General features: G+C 41.0%; 1 protein-coding gene across 1 annotated transcript in view; it reads left to right on the top strand.

Moving 5' to 3' along the window:
- Positions 1-25,082, top strand: part of CLYBL (citramalyl-CoA lyase) — a 183,034-nt gene that overhangs the window by 131,069 nt on the left and 26,883 nt on the right. The window contains exon 3 of the mRNA XM_033147819.1: positions 22,955-23,143. Within this exon, the coding sequence (XP_033003710.1) occupies positions 22,955-23,143 (189 nt within the window). The remainder of the gene's footprint in view (positions 1-22,954; positions 23,144-25,082) is intronic.

Raw genomic sequence — 25,082 nt, 5'->3', positions numbered from 1 at the left:
TACTTTTTGTAAGTCGTCATGGGACTTTTTTGTGTATGGAGTCTGCTAAATTCAACTAACTAATTAAATGATACACTTGGCTTGCAATGGCTCCCCAGGGTCTTGAGCAAAGTGTTTCCCTTTCCTTGTTTCCTAATTATTTTAACTGGATATATCAAGAGTTGATCCTGGGACCTTCTGTATCCAACGCATGTGTTCTGCTGTTCAATGACTAGCCTGAAGTTGCCCAATGTTCCATAGCTGACTAAAGTAGGGTTTTAAAGTAGGTCTATTCATCTCAACGGCAACACTGTCCCAATGATGGTCAAACTTCAGGCTTGTGAAATCTACTTGGCTATTTGCTGAGACACCTCCATCAGCCACAGCCAAGTGCAGAGCAGTGACACGGGAAGTCATGAGGTTCAAAGCACATGCTCATCCCAGAAATTTATTTATAGTAGTACCGAATTCACTGTCCTTTCAAACAAAAAATTCATTCCTCGTTTACCTTCAAGCTATCTTCATTGCAGCAGACTAATTTATGGTTTTAATAAATATTTCAATTTTTTGCTATTGTTAAACGATGAGTTGGAAACTCTTGCATATCTACTGCAATTCATCTAGCTGTGTATCAGTAGATCCTAAACTACCTTCTATTCAGTGCCACACCACACTGTCCCTGGCTGAGCAGAAATTTGAGTCCAGTTGTCTCCTGTCTGAGTCTGACACTCTGCCAACTCTGCCACTGAGCTATTCAAATAAGACTGCTGCTCTCATAGCCTGCTATCTCAGACATCCATGGCATTATTCAGTACAGATGTGCAGGTGTCAAGGTTTTGGAGGCAATAAAGTGCACTCCTTAAGAACAGCAAATAGAAATGTAGTTCCTTCTACCTGAAAACAAGTCAGTATGCATAAACAGGAAGATAAAAGGGCCCTCTAGTTTAGTACTGGGCGAAATAAAAATGAGATACTGGGCACTGCCAGAGCTCCATTGAGAAATATCATGTCCCCTTGGGGCAGAGGAACAGTCATTGGGCTCCACCTCCCCTAAAATGATGAGGCCATTGCCATAATATATGTTATGGAACTGTGATCAGTATACAAAAATCAGAGCAGGATGGCTCAGAAAACAGATCTGGTCAAGCAAGTTGAGGCCAAAGTTTGTCAGACTGAGGTGAATCCATGTAAGACAAATCAGATTAAGGCAACTTGGTCCATATCTGACTTACTCTGCAATCCCAACTACCATTATCTAAGGGTGAGCCTTACTGAATTCATTAGGAGTTGCTTCTTAGTAGATATGATTCAAATGGTGCTGCTAGATGCCACTGAAAAGCCATCAGGACCATGGATAGTTTCAAGTGTGTTTTACTAGCTGAGCTGTAGAAAGGTGTTGTCTCAGCGAGAACTAGAGTCAACGGAAGCCTCAGAAAGACTGCCAGGGCCAGACTTCCCAGTGCCAAACAACTGGAGAACTGTTACTAACCCTTAAAAGACCCATGGCTGATTCTACAGTCACATGCTCCTGCATGGCTATGGAGTAGGAGAAGCTACAGGAGACTCACCCCCAGGATTTGAAGATGTAATGATTACGTCTCAAGTCAGGGGGGTATATAGAAGGGGGGCAGCTAGCTTTCCTCCTACGTAGGGTGACCTGTGATATCTCCCAGTCTGAATCCTCTGGATTCCGGATGCAAGGAGCATAACACACACAGTATGTATGCATAACAAAGCTAGAAACAGAAGGGAACTGCTACAAGTAGCAAGCCTATAAATATATATAATCAATGGTTTCAAATTGCCACAAGGAAACAGGACATGTCTCAGGACATTCATTGAAGTTTTATGGATTATTTAAGCTATGCCTGTGAATTGACTCTTGATAAAGATCTCAAGAAATTGCCTGTCTACACACCAAGGCCCCATAAACCTTAGAATTGTCTTTCCATAATCTTTAGGTGTTGATCCTCATCCATAGATGCTGAACTGTATTTCATGAATAATCTTGTGATTATTTGAAGTTTTATATTTGCATTATTCAAAGCTTACTTATACATTATATCTCTTTCTTCCTTGTTATCCTTAGTTATTCACACCTTCTGTTTCTTGGTTTGTTTAGCACGACCTCATTGTGATTGTGCATGCATAATGAAATAGGCCAGCTGAATTATCGCAGCCTGGATGGTTTAGTGGCTCTAGTGTTTGGCCTGCGTATGGGGAAATCCACAATCCAATTTTTATCTGCTATAAAGCTCCCCATCTCTTAACCCCACCATCTTTATTTACAGGGTTACTGTATGTATAAAGTTTGATTCACCAAATTATTTATAAAACTTGGTTATGTCTCTATAAAATGGCCAGAGCAATGTGCAATGATTCATCATATCTGTTGGAAACAAAATGTAACAACTTTTAAACCTGTAAGCTACCCATTGAAAATCAAACTACATTCAGCCGTAGTAAGGCAATGTAAGAGACCTTTCTGAAGGCAGGGGGAACCTGCTTCAGCTAAAAAAAACAGTACAGTGCTGGAACTTGATGACTCCTGGGAAGACAAGTTCTGTGAGCTTGTATTTCTAACTACAGTAAAGGAGGGCACAATGCTTGAATATACAGTTGCTAATTATATGAACAAATGAATTTTAGGATATGGCAGTGGTGGTTGCTGTGTCATGCAGAACCGCAGTCCCTAAAACGAAATGAAGAACTACAGGTGCTGAAAAAAAACCATGCTTGTTCCATGATGATGTTGTTGTTGCTAGTTTATTCATACCCCGCCCATCTGGCTGGGTTAAAACTGGTATGAGACATTCTTAAGCTACTAGTTTAAATTCCACTGGAGTGATAGCCCACAACACATAGTGTAAAGTTCAAAAAGAACAGCCTTTGCCAACCTGATGCCGTCCAGTCAGTTTACACCACAACTCCCATCAGCCTCAGGCAGCCTTCCAAAATAAAGCTGTGGCTAATATGGCACACAGTTCCATATTGCTGGGCTAGTTTAAAGACTTTGACTTGAGATAGCGTAATGTGAAAGTGTCTGTATTCTTTACATGTGGATTGATGTGCTAACCAAGTGAAGCTCCGTATGGTGTTTACAGTAGGAATAGTTGCTAAATTTATGGCTCATTTCACTTGAGAGAGGAGGGAGAGGAGAGAATTTAATTCCCTAGTACTATGACAGTAAGACGTGGAGCAGTTAGGGGGGTGGAGAAAAGTGAATGGGAATCGGTTTGGAGAAGCTGTTTCTAGGCTCCTTGGGACCAAGATTGAGGAAAGAGAGTAGGAAACCATGAGACTGGGAAGGTATCTCAAAAACGTGTCTGGTATCCTAATGTGTTGGGAGATGTATAATCAGCAGGGATAATTGCACTGACATCAAGTATTTTGCTATCCCGCAACAGCAAAGTAGAGGTCCTTCTATCAAGGTGCATGGAACAATAGAAATACTTGTTCAATGAAGAAGCTGGATCTTAGAAACCAATAAAAAGAGACCATAAAAAGTGGCCACAAGCTGGGATGATTTTCTGCACTCAGTGTTGTAGGATATTTAAAAACCTGATTCTCTAGTGACAAAGTGGGATATGGATTTCATTTTGGAGCATCCCTTTTTTCAAACTGTTTAATGTTCATGTGTCACTATCACGGTTGTGCCAGCTTGCACCTGGCATCAGTATAAACAAAGCTTTGGCAAGAGTTCTTTCCTTTGGGATGGAGACATCTGATTTTCAAGCTGAAAACATGTCAGTGTTGCGAGACACTCCAAATAGCCTGTTTTTTTTTTTTTTTTTTACCAGTACAGTAAATTAACCCGCCTAGTGTAGTGTTAAATGCTTTGCAAACACCGACTGGAGGCAAGGGGGGAAATGGCAAAAACAAACAAAAACACTTCAATAAATTGTTTGCCTAGCTTCACTGAAAGCAAAATAGCAGAAGCTAAATAAGGAAGGGAAGCTGCCTGGGAATACAAAAGACAGAATGGCAGGATGGAAACGAGACGTTTTTGGGTCTCTGCCTGCTTTCCTGGAATGTGAAAGTGCCCAGGAAATGCAGCAGGGCAATGCTGAATGAAAGAAACCCCTACAGTAAAATGAAATGGGAGATCTTCTGACAAGGACTTTCAGCCTTAGTGAACCGCTGAAAATTAAATTGATTGAACAAGCAGACTCAATGGCTGCTGCACCAGAAAATAATTAAAAGTGTGGATCTTGCAAACATTGTCAACCTGTGAGACCAGCAGCACAGAAAGCATCAAATAAACGGAGCTGAACTGAGCTTTTAGGTCACATGTGTAGCAGCTGAAAAATGCAGTCAGAATAGATTGCAACTCTGCAGGGTAGAAGGTGTTTTTCTCTGTTCTGTCAATATTCTGTTCTACAGTGATATAAAAATGCTGTAAAGGAAGGAGACGAGGATGATACACTAAAACCTAGGCTGTTTGTGCTTCACAGTGCCCTTTGCACAAATGCAGATATTGGTGTTAGGTTTAGAATACAGGGTCCCAAGGATCTCAGGTTAGTTTTTTTGTTTGCTTTTTTATTTTATTTTTAAATCAGATTTCTGACCTTTATCTCTGCAAAGATATGTTTGAAAGGGGTGCAGAAAAATGCCTGATAAAAGTGAAGACTGGCATCATGTTAAAGAAACAGTCACAATGGTGTAATGAGTCCAGACTTGCAATTTGCAGGATGGGCAATAGATACCAGCGAGCTGAATGCTGATTTAGATGTTTGATTTGTCCTCTTCCCCTCATACTTCAGGCAGGCTTCTTCCTGTTTGAAACTGCAATTTTTAAAAAGCAAAGTATATATTGATTTATGCGTACATCCTTCATTTTACTTTTTAAAAAATGAGGCATGGTTGGGAAAGTGCTGTAGTGACATCACAGGTATTATTAGCCTGTCACCAGTAGTGATAGATGAGATAATCTCCTATGGGCAGCCCAGAACCTCCATATACACTGTCTAGGCTTGCACTGCACCCCATAGAAGTCACTATGTGATATGACTTCATCCCTGGTGGCGCACTACATTTTCTCTTGAGACAGACAGATGCCAACAATTACCCAGCTCAGGGTTGTATGTCCCTCCACAAATGGGAGGCTCTTTGATCCAAGGGAAGCTCCATCAGTGGAGCGGGGGGGGGGATTTTATTTATTATTATTTTTTGCCAATTTAGCCACTCCGCTCTCCCATATCACCATTGGTGGGGTTGATGGGTGCTGATGCTGCAGGGTTAATATGTGAAAAGGCTCATTCCTTTCCTGTTCAGCTTCCTTAACAGAAAATGCTTGGTGTTTTCAGCTTGCAGAGTTGGTGTAACTGCACTGAGGGTGCTGTGTGCCTACACATTTTCATATTGCTCTTTCATACTTCCAACATTTCTCCAATGAAACAATATACCTCAAATAAGGCTTCTTGAGACAGATGCTTTTAATCTAAAGCATTTTATTGTACAAGCATAAGAAAACAAACATTTAGGCCGGGAGAGCACTCCATGTTGTGCTTCCTTCCGTGCTGCAAAACCAAAACAGTAATACATACAGAAAGGAACACCCTATACGTGGGTGAGCATCGAGTGTCAGAATGCACTTCCTGTGGACTGTTAACCCTATGTTACCAGAAACCACTACAAGATATGCTGAAACTCACAACGAACACTTCCCTCGCTCTCTTAGAATGGCAATGCTACCCACCTGAGAGGGGCCAGAACTGAGTTTCGGCAAGTTCTGGCTGATAAAAAGCCCAGGGGAACATCCTATTCCATACCCTCCAACATTTCTCCAATGAAAGTAGGGATGTCCTAAGGAAAAACGGGACATTCTGGGATCAAATCAGAAACTGGGATGTCTTCTGTAAATCTGGGACTGTCACTGGAAAACAGGGACACTTGGAGGGTCTGTTCTCTGAGAATTATGGTTTGGTTTCAGTGCACTGAACCCACCCCGCTGCTTGGAAGTTCAACTATAGCCAGCAAAACAAACACCCTGGAAAAAGAAAGCATTTTCGATTTGGATAGGGAAAAGAACCGACCACATGAAATGTTTGCAACACTCAGTATGTTTTTTTTTAATTAGTTTTTATTTTAAAAAAATTATTGTGTAACAAAAAAGTACATACAGCGTTCAATTCATAGTCTCGTTTTCACAGTTTTCACAGTTCGTTTACATTTGGTATGAGACACTGTTGTCACAGGCACTTAGACAAGAACTTCTGGAGGAAGTGATGATGCCTCTTCCTGATGTCTCTTCATAATTGATATGAGCCATATGAAATTTTTGCACAACTGCATAAGATAATTGCAAGTTTTGATGTCAGCACTGACTGGTGTCCTTCAAAGACCATTCTGCCCTATTTCAAACTGGACCTTACTGAAAAAGTGCAGAACTGTTTTCTTCTTCTTGGAGGTCCCGGGGTCAGAAATAGTATGAAGCATTTATTTGTGGGGGAAGGTTACATTTTCCACCTGATTTTAAAGGTTATCCAAGATTTGCAGACCTCTTTGAAAGTTAGCAGCTCAAGCAAGAAACTGGGGAAGGCAGGGAGAGAAAGAGAGACAGGGTGTGTTTTGCTGACTCCGTTTCTTCTTCTGTTACGCATTACTGTCAAACTTCAGAGCACACAGCAGTGCTCAAGAGCGGGAAGATCTTTGCTTGAGTGTCCCAGAAGCACACTTCCCTTTTGAAAGGAACATTTCCTAGGAAGCATATTTATCACGTATCACTGCAATGCGAAAATGAATAAGGGTGAAGAGGTACAGGGGTTGGGTTCTTCACTGATAGCAGATTAACTCATATGGTTCTGCTGCAGGTTTTTACCCACATAACAGAAACTGAGTTCTCCAGGGTTGGGCTACAGCCACACCATGCCTTTAAAACCACATGGCCTATCTCCCAAGAATCATGGGGACTTTTTTTGTTTTGTTTTTTAAGGGTGCTGTAGCTCTTTGACGGATAGACTACAGTTCTCAGGATTCTTTAGGAAAAGCCATGACTGTTAAAGTGCTATAAATGCGCTTTAAATATATTTAGTGAGAAGCCTTTATAAGTTGCTCCTAGGTTCGTTGGGTTGCCCCAAGTCCAGCTAAGATAAAGTAGAAACGGGATGGAAGTCATGATATTTTTCTGTCATTAGGTGGGCTTTTGTAGATGAACGCATTCAGTATGTTTGTGCTTCTTAGGATTTTTTTACTATGTATCTATTATTACACGCCATCCCAATCTCCACGAGCGGCCTGAAATCCCAGGGGTTCTGGGCATTCACCCAGGGTTATGCTTCTGTGGGGAAGATCAAAGCAAAATGGAGCCTGGTTTCTTCAAGAAACATGGTTTAGTAACACACATTTATACCTGGAAGTCTGCAGTGGAGGGGGTGCAGAACGTTATACCCCAAGAGTGCGTCTCATTGCCCCTCTCGTATCTTCAGCAAGCTTGGGTCTAAAGCAGCAGTCAGGCATGGCTCCCCATCTCTTGGTTGCAGCCTCTCCAGCCAGCAGCCAAGATGGTGCTGCTGACTTCCAGCTCCTGCGTGGAGTTCTGACCTGCACAGCAACTCATGGAAGTCTGACCTTTGTTCTCCTTCTTCTTCCCAGCACACCTCTCCCCAAAAACCCAACCCTCCTGTAAAGTGGTGCTTTTTCCTGTCACGACCCAACCCTCCCTGTCAGTTGGCAACCCCTGTTTTTCACAGTCCTGACACCCTTCCTTTGATGGGCTAATGGCTTTGCTCTTAAGTAGCCCAGCTAGGCTGGTTTGCCAGGGATTCCTTGTCTAGCACAGTTCTGCACTTTCCCTTCCTATCCCCATATATTAGCTAGATTCTGACATTCCTTAATTTTATTGGGGTCTCTCCGTCCCAAACAAAACCTATAACAATATTGTACGTTGCTGTAATTCACTTTAGGATTATTATTATTTTCTGTGTGAAGCAATTTTCAAATTGAATAAGTTGAACCAAATTGAGAGAAGACAAAAGGTAACATGTTTAAAGATGTGGGGCCACTTTTGGAATAGCTCCTCTAAATGAAGTCTTAAAGTCTCTCTTCCTCTCCAGGATTGACCTCTGGCAGAGGAAGCAGCCCTGAAAGTTTGAAAGAGAACCTAGCTATACATGGTGATGATTAGTTGACTCTGTCGGGTGGAAATTTTTGCACTTTTTAATATTAAAAAAAAAGTTTTCTTAATAAGGAATACGTACACAGATGAACAAATGAACAGTCAGTCAGTTCATGATTTTTTTTTTAAAGGCGGACATCATATGGGGAAGGGAAAAGATGGGTGCATGAGCCAATGTTGTGCACCTCTGCCATTTAGCAGTAGACTTGTGAGGAAACAAGACATATCCCACAGCAGCTGCAGAGCAGGAGGTAGGAAACGGCATGCTCCTTGGAGGCTGGATCTGCTGCCCTTCCCACCCAGCCTTATGGGTGAGACAGCGCTGGAGCTAGGGAAAACACACATCGACAACATCGCACAAAGGGATGAGGAGGCATGTGAACTTGAACAGAGATTATTTAACAACAGCATTCAAATTGAAGTATTTGCAATGTACTGGTTGTTTGGCAAGAACTTAGAAGTGTTGTCCTGAGTTTCTTTCTTTGGATTTGAATTAGCAGGGCCTTTACTGTGGCGGCACCTACTAATTGGAACATTCTTCATCCAATAATATTATTTTTGGTACATGCTGATTACAGGGATTTTTAATCTCTTAAAGGTGTAAAATTAATACAGTGTGGAAATGTGGTGTATTTTTCTTCTTTTTTCATACATACTTTGGTTTTTCTAATGTTAAGCAGTTTGTAGGTCTTTTTAAATGTGTAAGAATATGCATCCTTGTTTGGGGGCACCTGTTCTTATATGTGACCAAAATTGGATCTGTGCCATTGCCTTTCCTTGCTGGTGTCTGTTCATTTGACAATGTTTATTACTACTAAACTATTCCGTGGCAAAGGTGCAGTTGTGGACAGAACATAGACATGGTTGTGGTCCTCGTTCTGGGGCCCTGCAGTGAGAGATACAGATGTTGAAAAGAGACACAAGCGCTTGATAAAGCAATACTGAGGGTGAGGAAGAGAAGGCTTAGGGTTGTAGCTGTATTTCAGCATCTTCGGAGAATACAAGAGGTTATTACAAGGCCAATAAGAGAACTTTTCTCTTGTGTTTGACACAGTACATTGATGTCACACTTAAAAGTTTGCATTACAGATGTTGGTCCAAGTACGAACTGAGCATTCTTATAGGAGGCCTTGATCCTGGTTTATCAGTGGTGGGCCTGATCCACTTACACAGGAGTTATGTTCTAGGGCCCCCGCATGCATAAGTGAAATTGTGAAAATTGGAGAGCACCCTCCAAACACTCTTTAAATGCCCTCTCTGTCGTACTCTCTTCAATCCAAACCAAAAATACTGTATCCTAAAATATCTACAACCAGAATTGAAGCTCTTGTGCTAGCAGAAGGCTGAACGATGTGCAGGAACGTGGCTGGAGCTATAACACTATCCTGCACATCGGCTGTTAGGTGGGGAGGCTGAGCAGCGTAAATAAAGCCCCACTGCGACTCGAGTCTCTTCGGGGCTTCCTCCACCCTCGCTGATGTCCTCTCTGGTCTCCAGGGAGGCTCTCCTCGCAAGTTACAAGGACTTTCCAGGTCTGTCCTACCATTTCCGGGTTTGAATTGAATACTTTGTATATTCTCGGCACTGTGCATGTACATGGTAATGCGCAAATTGATCACACGTTAAGGGGGGGGGGTGAGACGCCTGTACATGAGAAAAATGTCTCTTAACCTCAGGAGCGGAGCTTAGTGAAGAGTTCCATCTCATGTTTCTATCCTGGTTTACCACTTTCATGTCCCTGGGGACCAGGGGAGATGAGTGGTGAGTCCTGTAGCACATGGGAATATGGCAAGGAGTCGCATGTCTGAGTTCCTGGAATTAACTGGGTCCCTGGGTGGTGTGTACTTTATAAAGGCTGTCCTGGAGTCCCCACTAGAGGGAGCCAACTCCTGCTAGTCCCCTCCACGTCCTGGGAACCTGTGTAGGAGAGACCCTTCCCATCAAGGCCCCATCAAGTTCATGCTCTTGGGAGCTGGCAGTGCCCTGACACTGTGGCCCTGGCATTCCTGCTTGCAGTTCAAACAAGAGTAGCCTGCAGTGGAGGTGGGTGGAGGCTCAGGCTGCCAAAGGCACTGAGGAACTCATTAAAGGGGCACATCTTGTGGGGCCATTATGAAGGCAATGAAGAATCTGCTAAACGAGAACTTAAGCTTTTTGAAGTATCGTTGAAGGTACTCTAGGATTCTTGATTCTGACAATAGACAGTTTTCCACGCGAAATTGGTCAAACACAGGAAAAGCATGGGCTAAAGACGGAGGAAAGTGTGAAGACACAACACTGTGTTTTGAAAAAGGGATACCTCTGCAAGAGATACCAAAGTGCTAATGTAACAAAGCATTTGTAAAGCTGAGAATAAGCTTCCATGCTATCAGAGGGGAAACTACCAGTTCCAACTTCCAAAATTAATTTCTGGAACAACATGTTGCAGAAATATATATGCAGAACTGCCATTGAAAGCAACAGCCACGTGTTGTTTTCCTTCAGTAATGTGTAGTTCAGCATAGTTCACGTCATTACACTTGTGTTCCGCCACCCTGTGTCAATGGCACATGCATAGAGGAGGGGGGGCTCTCTTTTAGTCCATTCTTAGTCAGTATGGTTTCTTTCTGTGTGTCTTACTATTTTAAAAGGGTGAAAGAAGTTAATGCAAGCAAAACTGTGAAAAGAATTCATATTGGTGATGTAACTAACTGAAATATGAGAGAAATGAGAGAGGAGGTTTTTAATAAAACCATATGGAAGATTGATTTACTCTGGTGATGATTTTGGAAGAGCCACTTATTTACCTGCCGCTGAACAAAACTCAGGACTCGAAACTTGTAAGAGTTTTCACTAGAAAAAGCAACCAAATGGAAGAATTTCCAGAGGCGTAGCCATGGTAGTGTGAATGGTACAGCAAAAGCACCTTGAATCAGTAACAAATGTATTATAGCATAAGGTTCTGTGGACTACAGTCCACATCATCTACTGCATGAATTATTATCCTGATTTACACGGGGAATACATGTGGGTGGGCAGCGGCGGAGGAAGCTGCTCAGGTGCCTGGGGCGGCGTGCCTAGAGGTGGGGCGAGCCGCCCATAGGGACAGGGTGCACTGTGGGGCCTCCGGAGTCTGCCTGCCTCCTCCCACTCAGCCGCCCTACAGCTGGGGGGGGGAGGAAGTGGGCAGACTGTTTGGGCAGTGCAGAGCCTGCGTGGGCCCAAGCCACCGCATTTCTCCCAGGAGAGATGCATGGCTCAGGCGTGCTGCAGACCCTGCAGTGGGTGCTGCCCGGCATTTTGTCACCCCCTCAATGGTGACACCTGGGGTGGCCCGCACCCACCACCCACCCCTTTTTCCGCCCCGGGGGGCGGGGCTTGTAAACGGTGATGTTAGAAGGAAAGGGAATGCAGAAAAATACAGACAAGTATAATTAAGTTAACTAACAATGCCATTCACAAAAGAGCAAGTTGTTTATAACAGACATCCTGTCATTGGTAAGCCAATTAACACATGAAGTGTGATTTTTTAAAAAAATCCTTTGTCCCAATTCAACCCACAAGTGATAATATTGATTCCCTTAATGAATTGTAATTCAATTGCTTGCAGGAATAAGGAGGAATATATATATTCCATTGGGGCAAGGTCGCCAGTTTGGAATAACGGGGAGGATAGGAAATAACCATCACAAACTCCGTTTCGCTACATTTTTCCAGAAGAAATTTATAGACAAATTGTTCCTCATTGATTCTCTCCTCCATTTAGCATCTTTTGACAGTAATAGTGATTATCTGTCCTGGTTGAATTCTCAGCTGAAAACCTGAAACAAAATGACCCGGCCTGGTCTGTTTCAACACTGGCATTTCTGGGGAAGGGGAGCAGCTTGTAAAAGAAGTTCCAAGTTCTCTCCCTTTGGCACAAACTAATCCTGCCAGAGTAATGACCCTCCTTAGGAAATATGTAGGCTGACTTTGACAAAGGAAAACTGAAGCCTAGGGTATGGTGGCATCCGGTACAGACAAGAGAGACAAAAGCATCAGCAATGTCAGGCTGCATAAACAAACCACTACAGGGGACTAACATTAAATCATAATTGCATGTTTTATCATGTCAGTACTGTCACAAAACAGCTAACTCTGGCTGCGACTACAGTAATTAATTTTCTACTGCCATGTGAAATATATGGAGTTACCCTTAACTATCAGGCAGAAGCGACAATCTGCTTGCCACAGTACTAGATCAGATTTTTAACATTACATGAATTGAAAGGTACTGTAATTAACCAGTCTTGGGGTGGTGCTTTGTACAGCAATTGGTGCTTAAGTACCCCAACAAAATTAGATTTTAAATCCACGTTGCTTTATTGTTTTTAGCACTTTTAATTCGTCCAGGGCTTTATGGTGCTTATTGCATTCAGCCTTGCAAAAGCCACATGGTGCAGACCAACATTGTTCTTCATTCATTTGCACATGCGTGTCTTCTCTCATTTTCGCTACACAGCAATAGAAGAATAGAATGGTCTTTTGGATTTCCCCCTACAACTTGATTTTATATAGTAAAAAAAACCAAAAACAGACTAGTTGAGAGGGGGAAAGCACCTGTGAAAAGACAACTCAAATATATAAAAGTGTATTTATAAAGGCACTTTTTTTGTTGTAGCATCTGTGAGGAGGGGCAAATCATAAGTATCAGGGTGATATATCCAAGAGCAGAAAACGAGACTATACTCCTTTTGTTCCAAGTCCAGAAAAAACAATTCTCAATAAAGACATCTTTATCAAGTCATTTCTTTATGAAGGTTATGGTTTGTATTTCCCTTTACAGTTCTACATCCGTCCTCTCGTTTCATTGGGGAAGGTTTCACAAACATAACTACGTTGCTGTTTTATTTTATTTTTGCACAATGCTAATTCAGACATTTGGACTTTGTAATAATGCATTTGTGCATTGCCGGCATTTGTTTAGGGTTGTTTATCCTTGATAGTTTTATAAATGAGTCTAAGGGGATCCGTCTTAGTTGTCACTTACTTCCCCCCAATCTTGCATTCTGTCTTATCCTATCCGACAGTAGAATTGAGACTACTCTAATCCCTAGAAGTTTGGAACTAATGAACTAACTGCTGAGCTGCTGCCACGGAGCTTGGTCCCAAGCTATACTGTACTTCACACTCGATTTATTCTCCAGATGGCAAGTCTCTGCTGCCCCGCTGCGAGGGACCACCTCTTCCACTGGAGTGTAAAAGTGGACGGATGTTGTTTTCTTTGCAGATTTGATAATTCAGAGCTGGTAACTTGTGAAGATGATTAGTTATTAACTTTAATGGATGCCAGTTGAACCAACTGCACGCATATTCTCTTTTTTAATTTCAGTGTCTGTTCGTTGTAGCGATGCTTGATTTATCAGCAGTGCCGATGTGGCCAAAATCACAGCGTTCCCCCCCATTTAGTAACAGACCTCACTGGGCACCCAAGCTTCTCATCAGTTCAGAGTTAGGTATTAAAATGAGGGAATTAACATGATTATTTGTATAAGTTTGCATTTTAAGGATCCCCTCGAACAGATTATAAGTAAACATTGTGTTCATGAATTGCATACTTCACATTTTCTTTGCCATCAACCTCCACATTTATAGAGTATGGAACCAGGATGATGATTTTCATAGGCTCATCCCAATTAATTAAACTTGTAGTCATCTGACCTGCTGGATGAAGCACTTTAGTTATGAAGTTACAGTTCTTCTAAGTATACAATATATTTTAACTGTCCTGGTAAGAATTCTTAATTGACTATAGAATGAGAGGCAGGCAACGTTTTTGAGAGTAAGCTCTGAGTTTAAAAAAAAAAAAAAAAACATTCCTGTGATCTATGGGAGGGAAACTGTAGACTGGTTTCATTCATTCTGGTTTAAACCCGAAACTTGTGTGTGGGTAAGATAATGCTAATAGTGTCCTGTTGCAATAAGAGCCCTCTGCCTGTAGAGCATGCTTTTCTCTATTTGGCCAGTTTTTTGTGCAAGCAAGCCACTGGCAAAATCAGAATCTCTTGAGTAATTTTAGCAAAAGCTGAAGCTCTCATTTAGCAGCTCCTTCATTGCCTTTGTAGTAATGGTCCTACAAAATGCGCTACTATAATTTCCTGTTACTTCTTCAGTGTTTTAAAGGGGGAAGATCATTGTTCTTTTGTATACATGAATTCATTTAAGTATAGGCAAATTTTAAGTTGCTCCATTGCATAGCACTTAGTCTGAAGTTTAATAGAATGGTCTTTAATAGTGCAGTAAGGCCTCTTTCCTTAAGCTAAGCAGATCTGGGTTGACTCTGGACTGTTCAGTGCCTGGATGGAAGACCATAAAATCCATGTTTACTATGATGGGTTTCATCAGGGAATAAGAGGGATAGAAATGGAATACTGTAAATAAAATAAAAAAGCTTGCCAACTGTAAAAATTAGAGGAAAATGGTGTGTTTCTTATCATTTACATCTGTGTTTCACCCTTTGTGCAAAGAACTCAGGGTTATTTTCTTGCTGTGCTGAGAAGCCTGTTCTTCCAGTTGCATGCTTGTGAGCAAACTCAAAAAGCCTTTGTGTTACGACCTTCTCTCAGTTTTCTAGCAGTTCATTCCTGGTGTCCTAATCCTAAACACATTTGCTGGGAAATAAGCCCCGCTGACTTTGCTTTGTACAGTAAATGTGCTCAGAATCAAGGCCTACATATTTAGGATCCAACCCAATGCAAAACACCGCAGCTGCTCAAAATCATCATCAGAGTTACAATGCATACTGCAAAGCAGCTGTCCCCAGCAATGGACTGGGTGAGGAGGAGCTGGGAAGTGGTGGGAGAAGAAGCAACACGTGTATAAGGCAGCTACAAGTGTCTTCTAAGCCAGAGTATCAATAGGCCTTAGACCAGTGGTTCTCAAAGGGTGTGGCGAGACACACTGGTGTAGCAGCAAAAGATGGCAGATGCAGACTCTACAAGCATCCCTATTTCCCAGGGACAGTCCCGGATTTACAGGAGCAGTCCCAGTTTCTGATTTGATCCCAGAATGTTCCGCTTTTCCTCAGGGTGTCCTATTTTCATTGGAGAAATGTTGGAGGGTATGGAGTTATGTGACCCCCCCCCCCAAGCCAAGGAGATAAGTAACTATACAACCTTTAGACATTTGAAGGCAGCCCTGCATAGGGAAGTTTTCTGGGGGGTTTTTCTTTCTTTCCCGTTTATATATATGTTGGAAGCCACCCACAGTGGCTGCGGCAACCCAGTCACATGGGTGGGATATAAATAATAAAATTATTATTATTATTATTACTGTCACCCCTATTTTCACCGGAGAATATGTTGGAGGGTATGCAAGTGTGGAAGAAAGATTGAAGGGCAAGCAAAGAAGCATTTAAACATTAAACATTTCAGTGTAGTAGAGTAATAGTCTAGTCTAGTTTTTTTTATTTTTAAAAAATTATATAGAACCAGAAACCGTATCCATGCCTCTCTTCAAGAGCATTGGCTATTCTTCTACAGTTCTTCACGACATATTGTCTCAGATTAGACCTAATTTAAATGAGATTACCAGACAAGCTCACACCTCTTATTCAGCTTGTATGCATACCAAAGGTACATATGTAAGAGACTCACTTATGATTATATTTTGGGAAGGATTAATGTTATTATGTAGTTGCATGGTTTTATACTTTCTTGATATCCCATGATCATATATTATAAAGTAGTTGTGTTCTATGTTATTTATCAAGCACTGCTAGGAGTTGTTTATTTTTGTTTTCCAGTGTATCCTTTTTAACCTATTTATTGATACTGTACTTATTCATAGTTATACAAACCCATTACAAAGTTTCTTTTATATAATATACAGTGGTACCCCCAGTTGCGGACGGGATCTGTTCCAGAGCTTCGGTCGGATCCCAAGGTTTCCGCAACCAAAGGTGCCTGTTCTGCGCATGCGCACACGGCGAAACCCGGGAAAAGGATATGTAAGCAGAGGTGCGCATAAGTAGAGGTACCACTGTACTAAGATAAAAGAGCTACTTAGCCTAAAAAAGAACAAAGTCAGAAAGAAGATACAGCAAGAATAGGAGAGGGAGAGAGAAGGGAAAGGAGAAAGTGAAGAAAATTTGTAAAGAGTAAAAAAAAGGGGGAAAAAGAAAAAGGACTTCTGGCTCTCTGTTCTGCATTGGCATGTAATATTCATCCCTTAAAATGCAACCATTCTATGTTCAATATTCAAATCCTGATATTGCCTGTTCATTTTCTCTCTCATGCAAAAAGTTTGTAATAAATTTCCAATCCTTGACAAATGTCAGTAATGATTTTTCTCTAATTAAACATATTAACTTTGCCATCTCAGCCAGATCCAATAATTTTATCAGCCATTCCTCTATGGTGGGTAGGGCTGTATCTTTCCATTTTTTGTGCAAGTAGCAGTGTCAGCACTGTAGTCATGGACTGGAGTAATGTTCCACAGTCCTTTTCTAACTAGTATGTCCATTAACCCTGGCTTCAATTGAATACAGTGATATGTTGATGGTTGAATGCCTGAGTCAGGGGTCATCAAATTTTACAGCCGGTGGACCAGATCGCCCACACGCGGGAACGCGTGCACCCGTGTGCATGCACATCCACCCGCTGCTCTTTCCCCGCTGGCTTTCAGAGCCATGGTGGGGGAGGCGTCGTCGTCGTCAGCTTCCTATTGGCTACAGGAGATTCCTGCAGCCAATAGGAAGCTGTGGCTGCATCCCAGAAGTCAGTCCTCATGCAAAGCAACCGGTGTGGTGCACTGGTTTAGCTCCGCGCGGGGACTGACCGAGCAGGCGGCAAGGGTCAGGGACCAGTTTAACGACCCCCTTGGGCCGTATCCAGCCCGCGGACCATAGTTTATGAACCCCTGGCCTTAGTTGTCAAACAAATCAGCTCCCGAATGTCGCAAACCCAGCCAATCAGAAGCCATGCCTTGGTTTTCAAACCGTTTTGGGAGTCGGAACAGACTCCTGGAATGGAATAAATTCAAGAATCAAAGTACAACTGTATTAACCTTTAAAAGCTGCTGTATCAATTATGTATTTATATCCAATATTTTTAAGCCTTTTTTACATGTCGACCAAGCATGATAAAAAGTCCCTTCGTGCTCTTGGCATTTCCAGCAAACATTTCCAGCAAATTCCTGAATACATCATTTTCCAAAAATTATCTTTAAGTTTGTAACACAAGGTAAATTTTAGCCCCTTACTCCACATATGTTCCCACTGTTCTGTCTGTATGGTATAACAAAAAAATTGCCCATTTAATCATGCATTGTTTAACCTTTCCTTCTTCCATTTCAATTTTCCTGCAAGATTTATACATTTTTGCAAAATGTATCAAAAAAATGGTGTGGCGTGCGCAAATTTTTATTCTGAAAGTGTGGCCCAGAGAGAAAAAGTTTGAGAATCCCTGCCTTAGAGTATATTCTGCATTTCCTCCTAACTGGAAAAATAATCTGTAGCTATACAATACAGGCATTAGAGTATTTTCCTTTGGTGTCTTTTCTGTTTGAGGAGGTTGGGATAGATGCAGTCATCACTATTAGCATTCTATGAAGGATGCTTCGGTTATACTCCCTACAGTGACAGATGCTGGAGACTACTCCACTCTAAGCAATGTTCTGACAATGAAGCAGTTGATGAGCACAAATTTCTTATCCAGATTAGTGAATGTGGTGCCCTCCAGACTGTAACTCCCATCATCCATGACCATTGGGTGTGCTAGGAATTGAAGTGCAACAACATCTAGAAGGCATCAGGTTGGCTATTCCTGTCCTCTTTTTAGCTGAGAGTTTCAAATATCTTTGAGCGTCTCCACCCCCATCATTAAACCCGGACACTGAGATCCAGCGCCGAGGGCCTTCTGTCAGTTCCCTCACTGCAAGAAGCAAAACTACAGGGAACCAGGCAGAGGGCCTTCTCGGTAGTGGCGCCCGCCCTGTGGAACGCCCTCCCATCACAGGTCAAGGAGATAAACAGCTACCTGACATTCAGAAAATACCTGAAGGCAGCCCTGTTTAGGGAAGTTTTTAAACTGTGATATTTTAAATGTATTTTAATATTTGATGGAAGCCGCCCAGAGTGGCTGGGCAGACCCAGCCAGATGGGTGGGGTGCAAATATTATTATTATTATTATTATTATTATTATTATTGGGTGCATCCATAGTGAGTGTTTAGTATGGAATTGATTATTACTACTACTGCTACTAATACTATTACTGTTATTCATTTTTGAGCCTCTAAATGGCTTGCAAAATTTTAAAACCATAAGCAATAAACGTAACATAAAATCGGGGGGGGGGGGGATACATTGCAACGAAAACTATACAATAATCCAGAAAATATACCCAATAAAACAGTAGCATAAACTTTGGCAGCAGAATTATGTCATCAATAAATGCAAAACCATCATTCTTTTGTTAACTCTCTTTTTATACGAGACAGCTGTGTGTGTCTTGCGTTCTCCACATGGTTCTTCCAACTTTTTTCAGAATGCCGAAACTCCCATCTTTTTTAAGAATGGAAGAGTAGCACAATATCTGCAGGTATAGATGCCTCTTGCACTGATCAAAAAACAGCACCCTGTTCCAGTAGCTTTCTCATTATGAACTAGTTCATTATTTTTTAATCAATCATTTAAATAGCACTAAAATGGTTTTCTGCCGATGGAGGGGGTATAACTATTACACCATAAATCTATAGGGGAAAAGTCAGTGTAGTGCTATGGCAATTGTTCCATCAACATAAGCTGCTCAGCTTGCCATTCGAACAATTCTCCTGTTAGTCATATTCTCCCCCTACATACTGTTCTGGGGGGGGGGGTCCACGACCCCTCCAAACCATTTTTTGGGGTTATACAGGGAAAAGTGAAGAAAAACCCTGTTATGCTGGCTTCCAACTAGTGAGATTTCTGCAGTGTTTTTGTATTTTAGATACCCTGCTGCTGATCTTCTTCTCCTATATTTTTTGATGACAATGCTATTATGAGAATGTCTTTTATTATGCATTTCTCATTATTGTAATTGTACTTATATAACTCTTTTGATTTTGATACTGCATAGATATTCTGTTACATATTGACATTTGTGTTCTGTTTTGTAAACCACTCTGTGGCCTTTTGACAATTGGCAGCATATACATTTAATTAATAATAATAATAATAGTTGAATCCCACTCATGGTGTTATATTTTTAAAATGATTTTTACAAAAAAAAATTGTTTACTACCATTAACTATATTGCTAAGATGGCAGAACCAGGCAGAGGGCCTTCTTGGTAGTGGCGTCCACCCTGTGGAATGCCCTCCCATCTGATGTCAAGGAAATAAATAACTACTTGACTTTTAGAAAAAATATGAAGGCAGCCCTGTTTATGATGTTTTATCGTGTTTTTAATATTCTATTGGGAGCTGCCCAGAGTGGCTGGGGAAACCCAGCCAGATGAGCAGGGTATAAATTATTATTATTATTATTATTATTATTATTATTATTATTATTATTATGGCAGTGATCAGAAACTTTCCCTAATTGTTGTTGTTTTATCGCATGCTTATGACTGGGGAAACCCAGCCAGATGGGTGGCATAGAAATAAATTACTATTATTATTGGGCACTGTAACACCATAATACAAAAAAATAGCATTATCGTGTTATAGTGCTATACCTCTTTTTCACTTAAATAAAAAGAAACAGCAGAGATAATAATAATAAAAAATTAGCAGGACCATGAAAAGATGTTCACCACATTGGTAAATCATGCACAGAGCTTCAAATCACCCTCGTCCACAGCAGCTAAACCTCAACACTCGTATGGACAAAACAGGGTAGAATGTACACATGGGGGGGAGATTCAAAACTCCTGATGGTGTGGAAAGTCAGTTCCAATACAGGTTGTAGTTTACAATGGAAGACCAATGACCAAGTAGTGTTTGGACCCATGACACATGGAAAGATCTAGCCACAAGCCTCCCCCTATAGATTTTCTCAAGTTCATTCCATATGAGTTGCTCCATACAGTGATCTATGGGGCGGGGGGGGGGGGAGAGATAACAAAAAGGAATGTAGGCTGAACATACCTGGAGCTTTTGGAATCCTCAAACTTGTGAAGCTGTGTAATCTTATGGTTAAGAGTTTAAAAACATTTTGTAAATCACATAAAGTTGCATCTGATAAAGTGATAGCGGGACTTGTTGCTAAGGAATAATAATTTTCTTTAAATGGACAGAGCTAAAACATAATGTTTCTATGAAAATCTATTATCCACCCAACAGATGGCAAGAGTGTATAATCTCTCACAGTAACACATTTTTCTTCTGAAATATGGAGTAGGAGAGTAACTAGATTGCTGGCTGGTTATTTTGAGGTATGTAGCAGAGGATGTACATACTGTATTTGGTTTATGAAAATTACTCACAACAGCAGACTGAGACCGTAGTTCTTACTAAGGCAGTAAAACTGTGTCTGAGCTGTATTCTTCTGACTGCTGGTGGGGGCCCAAAATAATTGATCATCAAATGTTTCCCGATATCAAACTATTCTTTCTGCATAGCAGATTGGTAGGGCTGCAGTGTTTAGTTGTTAAATTGTTTCCATTAATCTTTGATTAAACTTTGAATTGCCCTCAGTTAATTGGGCAACATGTTTTTTAATTAAAATTGAAAATATTTTAAATAGATTGGATCCAAAGTGGAAAGATGGCTAGGTCCAGCTCTACCATTAGACAGAGTGAGGCGAATGCCTCAGGCGGCAGCCCTCTAGTTATTCCTTTTAAGCCCTCTTGCCGCTCTCCTCAGTTTGAGAACAGAGTTGTGCATGCCTCATGGCCTAGCCTACTCCCACTTTTCTTTTGACTCAAGCAGCAAAATGTCTTGCTTTCCCCCTGCATGTCTCCAAAAAAGCCTTTCCAGAGGGCCAGGACACTCCTAAAGAGTGTGGGCTATGTCCCAGGGGACTGCAGTGGCAGAAACAAATTGTCCCAGACTTGGCAGTGGCACCACTAGCAAGACTTTATATCCACCTGTAAAAATATCATTTGGGGGCTCAGCGCCACTTGTGATCAAATCACATTGGCTTCTTGTTTCGTTTTGCTTTTTTTGCAAAGTAGAATAGGGCATGTTTTATCCTTTGGAGCATACTTTGTCTCAGGAGGAGGATATGTGGCTTATCTTATGCCAAATAAGATGTCACGTAATGTTTGGTGCAAAGGAGAAGCAATCTCACAATAAGATTTGGGGGGGGGGGCGGTAATTTGAGTGTTAAATCACAATGTGCTGCTTTTTCTTATTGGAAGAAACCCCGCTGCTGGATTTTTTTTAAAGCAAAGGAAGCCATCTCCCAGCCATAGTATGCCGTAATGAGCTGCACTCCTAATTCTATGTACAAGCACTACCATTCTCTGTCCATCTGATAGGCACATATTAAAGCCAGTGTTTGGGGATATAGGGGTGGTAGCTCCAAGCTGATGATTGTTTTGAGTGTCATTAACTTTCTCCCTGTGTCACACTAACTGGGTGAGGGGCCATTGGTTTCTTCTGTCTAAACGTATCCTAATTATTAGTCTCGTAAATCAGTGCACCATACAGCTGTCTTAAACTGGTCTTGGAGACCTTATCCTGATCAGTCCTGACAACTGTAAGCTACTGTTTCCTCACACTGTTTAACTCGGACCACATTTTGCAGCCTCTTCTGCCTCTACTCCCAAGGTCGGATTGGTATCCGTCTGGTTTAAATCTAATGTTTTGTGTTGTCTTGCTGACTGGCTTTGCTCTGGATACTAACTTTGATGATTTCCCTCCCTCCCTCCCTCCCTTTCGTTTGCCTGTTTCCTTGATAAGTATTTTTTGGGGCAAATGGCTGCATATTGTTAACACCATTATCCATTCTCTTCCCCCACCCCCTTTCTTTAAAACATTCATCAGTCAGAAGCTTTAAAGTTTTATTAGTACTATAAAAAACTCTTCACAAATGAAATTGCTTTTGATAAGTGTTCATTTTGACAATGAGAATTTGCTAAGGGCTGTTGCCAAGTTGAAGGAATTTGTGTTTTGAAACTGAAATTGGCAGGAGGTCGAGAGTCCAAGCACTTTCTTGCTTTCAGTCTGTCTGAATTTCTGTCTCTGGCCCAATAAAAATGTTTTATTTCAGCAACTGCTCAATTATTCAGAAGGAAAACATTGTTCAGATACGCTTACTTTTTCTTCAACATTTTCTTCTGTGTGTGTCAGTTTGAGCATATATGTTTGGATTTGTTTATTTTAAATTGCTTCAGTAAAAGCAGAATGCATGTGTGCCCTTTGTGGGAGATTTTTTACTCCTGCGATTATCCTACTCTTCCTACAACATTTCTGTTATAAGTTAATGGAAAGGAGAGAAGTCCATGTATGGGCCGGTTAGGAGAGTGTATACAACAAAATGCATAAATAAATACAAATAGTGATATTACTAGTATTTACAAGAAAGTACACTGGAGGAAATATTCTCTTAATGTTGACATTTAAGTTTTCCATTTTGGACACAACTCAGACCACAATCCTGTGCATGCTTACCTGGAAGTAAGTCCCATTGAACTAAATAGGACTACTTCCGAGAAGAAATGCAGAGGATTGTGATGTTAGCAGAGTATATTTCCAGTCATGTAATTGTATATATTTCCCCACAAAATTAGTAATGATGATCTAGAAATGGAATATTAAAGACGTTGGGTCCATTAAAATCATAACACACTGAATCAGTTTAAATGGCTTTTCATTATTATTTAAAAGATGCTCAAGATTCAGAAAACTGCAATAAATGTACAGTAGAATGTGAAATTAAGGGTTATTTTTACTTTTTATCCCCTCTCAACTCTAGGCAGAAGCAAGAATGACTAGTGTGAAAGCACTTGAAGAATTTGAGTTTGGTCGGACTGAGAAGTGTGTTAGGATCAATTCAGTATCCAGTGGTCTTGCTGAAGAAGATATAAAGGTCATTTTGGAATCCAAGGTTCTCCCTACAAGCCTGATGCTGCCAAAAACTGAAAGTGTTGAAGAAATAAGATGGGTGAGTAAATTGGGATTCGTCACTATCTCAGCATTAGATTAAGATCTTTGCTACTTCGTTTAGAAAGAGGAGACTTTGGGACTTGTGGATTTAGCTCAGGAGGCAAGTAAGAAATATCTCTAGTCACAGTACTAGTTGAATTCATCCTTACCATCACCTGCTTATTAGTAAACATCAATCAATCAATGCTAGAAGCCTCTTGCAAATTTGGCCCATATTTCAAAGAGCAACCATTTCAGGGTAAGAGGTGTAGATTGAAATTACATGCAGAATGTGTGTGAAGTGTTTTAATTTTTAAGTAGAATTAACTGGCTTGCATACTGCTTTAATAAGCTGTGCTGCCATTAAGGCAAAGTAAAAATGTTTTAAAATCAGACCAGTTTTTTTCATTGTAGTAAAGCCTCACTGACTGTCATGTAAACGTATAGTGTACATGCCCTGGAAGTTGGAAACCATAAGTAGATGGAGGAAACATTTTAGCAACATATGAAAAAATTATAGTGGAGACAAGAAGTAAAGGTCACTCCTTAGGGCAACCAGAAGAACAAACAGGAAGCTTTTAACTAGTGTTTTTAATTAGCACAGATATTATTTCCTGTCCAGTTCTCTATTTCTTCCTTTTTAATTGCTGACAGGTGTGTTTGCGTTTCATGACTGACTTTTCAGCCTATAAAAACCTGAAAAGTAAATGGTTGGCATGTCAAATTACTTAAGAAAACTTTGAAATGGGCCTAATTATGCTATAATTGTTCAAATTGTTAAGGGGGGATAAGTTTTATTTAGTGATACCATTATTTCTGAAAAATACCACTAAAGCCGTAATGCTTCCTTATCCTGTTTTCATTGTTTGGGGAACTCTGAAGGAGAGATCCATAGAAGGTCTATAAAGAAAAACAAAACTAGACAAATCTGGTAGTTTCTATCCTAACTAGTTCCACATCTAAACCTAAACTTATCTTTTTAGCCTTTAAGGTGCCATAATGCTCTTGGCTGTTTTTGCATACCCAAGACTATGGGCAACATTGAACTATCATCAATGGCTGTTAAATTCATCACATGTTAGTGGGGGGCAAGAAACACAACCTTTTTCAGAGGCTGGGAAAATGGAAGTCCAGCTACGCAGAAACATCCAAAAAGAATAGTTATGTTTTCAGTAATGCTGTCTCCAAAGTGGCACGATCTTTTACTAAGGAAGATCCACAAGGCCTCTTTGTTGATTTTGTACAGCAGACCAACACTTCTGGAGTTTGGTGGTTATGAATATTCATCTTGCCATTCCAGCGAAGGCCTTTGGTGTTACCCAATATGTTTTACCTTGATGTGAGAACTTCAGGCTTTCTTTCTAATTCATGCTAAGAGGAACATGCTCCACCTTTCCTCATCTCTGATTTTTTTAATTTCCAACCGTTTTCCCTTCTGGAAATAAACCAGCATCAACCTTTTGACACTTCCCTACCTCTGTTAACGTCTTCTGTCTAGGGAGACCAATCAAGTTCAGTGATATTTTTGGCTTTGCTTTAAGTGGCTAGTGAAATGGAAAGTTCTCTCTCTCTCTCTCTTTTTTGCTGTTTATTTTTTCCCCTTCATTTTTATTTATGTGAAGCATAAAACCTGGAGGCTGATGCACAACTAAAAGATGGGCTTACTTGTTTTCTTTTGTGTGAGAATCTCCTGCTTCCCTTTTGTCCCTAGTATGGGTACTTGTTTGACTGGCATGGCTTATTGGACTATAACAAGCGTAACTCTCGCTCCTTTGTCATGGGACAATTCTCCCACAAATCCTGAACAGTGGGCATTCTTCCCCACACACTAACGGGTGTGCACTGGAATTGAAAGCATTGCTAAGGCCTGCTACTTCATCCCCTCCCCGAGCTTTGTTTTTTCCCCCTCCCCCTTTTTTCCTCTACCCCCTCTCACTGAAATGAACACTTTACCAGGC

The sequence above is a fragment of the Lacerta agilis genome, chromosome 4 (assembly GCF_009819535.1).
Source record: "Lacerta agilis isolate rLacAgi1 chromosome 4, rLacAgi1.pri, whole genome shotgun sequence".
NCBI classification, from domain to species: Eukaryota; Metazoa; Chordata; class Lepidosauria; order Squamata; family Lacertidae; genus Lacerta; species Lacerta agilis.
This window is presented reverse-complemented; position numbering and strand designations above follow the sequence as displayed.